General features: G+C 34.0%; 2 protein-coding genes across 2 annotated transcripts; one reads left to right on the top strand and one right to left on the bottom strand.

Annotated features, from left to right (window-relative positions):
- Window positions 1-491: 491 nt before the first annotated feature.
- LOC130507735 (MATH domain and coiled-coil domain-containing protein At2g42465-like) lies at window positions 492-1802 on the bottom strand. The gene is made up of 3 exons (XM_057002398.1): window positions 1629-1802; window positions 1372-1532; window positions 492-1243 (listed from the first exon to the last, which is right to left on the bottom strand). The coding sequence occupies exons 1-3, from the start codon at window positions 1733-1735 to the stop codon at window positions 654-656; spliced, it is 858 nt and encodes a 285-aa protein (XP_056858378.1). The 5' UTR covers window positions 1736-1802; the 3' UTR covers window positions 492-653.
- A 396-nt stretch (window positions 1803-2198) lies between these two features.
- LOC130507736 (MATH domain and coiled-coil domain-containing protein At2g42465-like) lies at window positions 2199-3366 on the top strand. The gene is made up of 3 exons (XM_057002399.1): window positions 2199-2355; window positions 2445-2605; window positions 2765-3366. The coding sequence occupies exons 1-3, from the start codon at window positions 2255-2257 to the stop codon at window positions 3349-3351; spliced, it is 849 nt and encodes a 282-aa protein (XP_056858379.1). The 5' UTR covers window positions 2199-2254; the 3' UTR covers window positions 3352-3366.
- The last annotated feature ends 203 nt before the right edge of the window (window positions 3367-3569 follow it).

The raw sequence follows: 3569 nt of genomic DNA, 5'->3' as shown, positions 1-3569 counted from the left end.
TATCAAGTTGTTAGTTCACTTAGAAGACTCTACTATGGTGCTATAAGTTCTTTTGTTTTAGTGTTTTTCTTGCTTTCTGAATCCTAATAATCTAGAGACTCGGCTTTATGATAAAAAGATATTAGCTATATTGATGGTTTTATTATCTTTTGTATCTTCGTCACCTTTTCAGATGTTTTAGGTCAATCATGTTTTGGGTCATTCGCCTTAATTAAGCAGCTCGATAATTCGTCACCTTTACTATGTTTCTGGTCACCTGTTATGCTAATGAACGATCTTTCTTATTTTATTCAAGAAATATAATGAAGATTCAAGACTCCTCCAACAAAACTTATCGAATCGTTGTTACATTAAAAAGAGCAGTATGACTAGTTTTGTCCTATGTAATTTGATTGCATCTCTTCTTCAGCCTCTAGAGTCTCTCTCCCACCAGACCAACCCCTTATACTATCGACTTCCATTAGTTTGGTAAGTGAAAGACATAATTAAAATAAAACAATTGGAATTTAGTATTCCATGACATTTATTAATGTCCAATGAAAGGGACAGCCTGAGATCTATGATTGATCTTAAATAAAAACCAGGAAAACAATAAATAATAAATCATAAGATATACTAAGAACTATTAAACCCAACTAAAGATCATAGTATAATTAGCTCTCCGCTTTCAACTTGATCTCAGCTTTGAGATTACACATCATCAGCTCAAGATTCTTCAACTGTTTTCCAAGTTCTAGAGCCTGGGCTTCATAACCAGATAGTTTCTTCCTCTCCACGGAAACCTTCTCAAGCTTTTCCCTCAACCATTCGAGCTTAAAACCAGCTTGTGTCAGATCAAGCAAACCCTTGGAAACGTTACTTAGCTCATTTTCCGTGAGCTTCTCAAGAGGACTGTTATAAAGTGTCTCGTAGATTCTGAGGAGAATGTTCATGTAGGCTGTCTTAAGCTGTGGATCTTGTGGTTGAATATACAATGCTGTTTCCGGGTAAGTCTCAAAAATCCACTTTGCTGATTTTACTTGCGAATCAAGAACTTGGAAGCCATTGACACACACGGTCTCCTTCTTCTTTTCGGGTAACACATCGGGATCTAGTCCACCATGAGCATAGATAGTACCTATGTAGACTTCAATTTTGAGTTTGTCGTTCACAAGAAATTTTCCCTCTTGAAGTTCGGAAAGACTCAAGTCCGTTCTAAAACCACAGGTTGGCAGTCCCTTGTTAAAGACGTGGCCAGTATTAACTGTAGATATATGGAGACATGAACAAAAATAAAATTAAGAAATCATATTGAAAAGTTTTCCAAAAAAAAAAATATTATCTTTTCATGTTAGCGGAAGTAAAAAAAAGGGTTTTAAAAAGACAAATTACTGAAACTTCGCGAGCTGTTAACGTTGGATGGGTTGACAACGACGAAGCGAAAGAATGTCTCTCTCGACCAATACAAAGGCCGTAAGAAAGGATCTGGAACTGTTAGCCACAGACACATGTTTTTACTAAATTCATCTCCCTTGGGATATACGTAAACATACCTAGAAAAAATAAAACAAACAAAAGTTAGTTTAAATTAGTCAGTGACATGTGTAGAAAGTATCTAAAGCTATAGGCTTAATTCTTGTTTTTTTTACCAGTTGCAGGATCCGGTTGAGAATATAGGAGTCGCAAATACAGTATTCCTTTGGGAGAAGTTGTCTATCTCGAAAGAGTAAGTCATCTTCTCATTGTGGATCGCCATGGCTTTCAGAAGCTCTCTCTTAATTTAGGGCTTGATACTTTCTTGGAGGAAGGAACTACAAACATATATATGGTTCCACTTATATTATGTGTTTATATTTATCACCACGTTGTTCCTAATTAAGCTAACTCCAAATATCTTTTTTCATTATCTTTTTTTTTTTGAAAACAGCAGATTTTCATAAATACATAACGTCAGTTAAGTATATTATGATAAGTTTAAATATTTTAACAAAAAGATACTTAAGAAAATATAATTTTATTTATTTTAAAGTATCTAGTTCCACCTCTCGTATATATATATTATATTAAATTATATGTTTCATTAACTAAATTATGATAACTTTATATATTTTAACAAAGGATATTAAAGAAAATATAATCTCAATTATTTTAAAGTTATCTAGTTCCATCAAAATTCGCAATTTAGTTTCACCTCTCCTATATATATTAAAGAAGATTTGGCTTACGCATGAATCAATAAACCAAAACCCTTAAAGTCAACAAGCGATTTGAAGACATGTCGACGCAAACACCAAGTTATACTATGGAGATAAACAACTTCTCCCAAAGGAATGCTCCAATACGGTCGAATCTGTTTAGAAGCTACTCCTGCAACTGGTAAAAAATAGAATTAATGTTGATTTATATTCTAAATATACGTTTTAAGGTTTTGACCATGTATAGTTTTGTTTGATTTTTTTTTCTAGGTATGTTACCGTATATCCCAAGGGAAACGGTATTTACACACACATGTCTATGTATCTAGATGTTGCAAATTCTCCCTCAATGTCTCAAGGATGGTGGAGACATGCCGGGTTTCGCTTTGTTATCGTGAACCAATCCAATGTCGCCAAGTCCGAACGTCTAGGTGATAAAAAAACTATCTTTTAATCTCATAAATCACAATTATCATGAGAGAAGTATCAAATTAACCGGTTTTCTCCAGAAATTACGTACATATATATATAGTAAATTACATACATATATGGAAATGATGTTTATTGTTTTTGTTTGTCTCTATGGACAGCAACTTCTCACATGTTCAACGAGAGAAAGCCAAACCGGGGTTTTAAAAAGGCCTTGCCTCTTACCAAACTTCAAGAGGAAAGGTTTCTTGTGAACGACAAACTTAAAATTGAAGTCTACGTTGATGTATATAATATTCTAGGTATACTAGATACACATGTCTTACCTGAAAAGAAGCACAAGACTGTGTGTGTCAATGGATTCCAAGTTCTTGATTCTCAAGTCAAGTCAGCAGACATTATTTTTGAAACTCATCCGGAAACAGCATTGTATATCTATCCACAAGATCCACAGCTTAAGACAGCATACATTAACATTCTCCTCAGAATCTACGAGACACTTTATAACAATCCTCTTGAGAAGATCACGGAAAATGAGCTAAGTAACGTTTCCAAGGGTTTGCTTGATCTGACACAAGCTGGTTTTAAGCTGGAATGGTTGAGGGAAAAGCTTGAGAAGGTTTCTGAGGAGAGGAAGAAACTCTCTGGTTACGAAGCTCAAGCTTGGGAACTTGAGAAACAGTTGAAGAATCTTGAGCTTATGATGTGTAATCTCAAAGCTGAGATCAAGTTGAAAGCCGAGAATTAATCATATTATGATATTTGTTTAGGTGTTTCTAGTTTTCATTATATCTTATGATTCATTCTTTATTGTTTCCCAGGCTTCGATTTAGATCAATTATAGCTTTTTCATATATTTTGATGTCTAGAAATCAAATGTTTTTCAGTACAAGATTCGGTTTTTAAATTGTCCTTGTTAACTATTTCTCAAAAGATAAGAGATTCAAACCTTAAGTTCCGTTTCGA

This window comes from Raphanus sativus, unplaced genomic scaffold, assembly GCF_000801105.2.
Source record: "Raphanus sativus cultivar WK10039 unplaced genomic scaffold, ASM80110v3 Scaffold5498, whole genome shotgun sequence".
NCBI lineage: Eukaryota > Viridiplantae > Streptophyta > Magnoliopsida > Brassicales > Brassicaceae > Raphanus > Raphanus sativus.
The sequence above is the reverse complement of the archived record's forward strand: the minus strand, read 5'-3'. Positions and strand labels throughout refer to the sequence as shown.

Coding starts and splice junctions, on each gene's coding strand:
- LOC130507735 (XM_057002398.1), bottom strand. CDS start 1,735: ATGGCGATCCACAATGAGAAGATGACTTACTCTTTCGAGATAGACAAC. Junction 1,533..1,628: donor TCAACCGGATCCTGCAACTG/GTAAAAAAAACA, acceptor TATTTTTTCTAG/GTATGTTTACGTATATCCCA. Junction 1,244..1,371: donor TAACAGCTCGCGAAGTTTCA/GTAATTTGTCTT, acceptor ATATATCTACAG/TTAATACTGGCCACGTCTTT.
- LOC130507736 (XM_057002399.1), top strand. CDS start 2,255: ATGTCGACGCAAACACCAAGTTATACTATGGAGATAAACAACTTCTCC. Junction 2,356..2,444: donor AGAAGCTACTCCTGCAACTG/GTAAAAAATAGA, acceptor TTTTTTTTCTAG/GTATGTTACCGTATATCCCA. Junction 2,606..2,764: donor CGCCAAGTCCGAACGTCTAG/GTGATAAAAAAA, acceptor CTCTATGGACAG/CAACTTCTCACATGTTCAAC.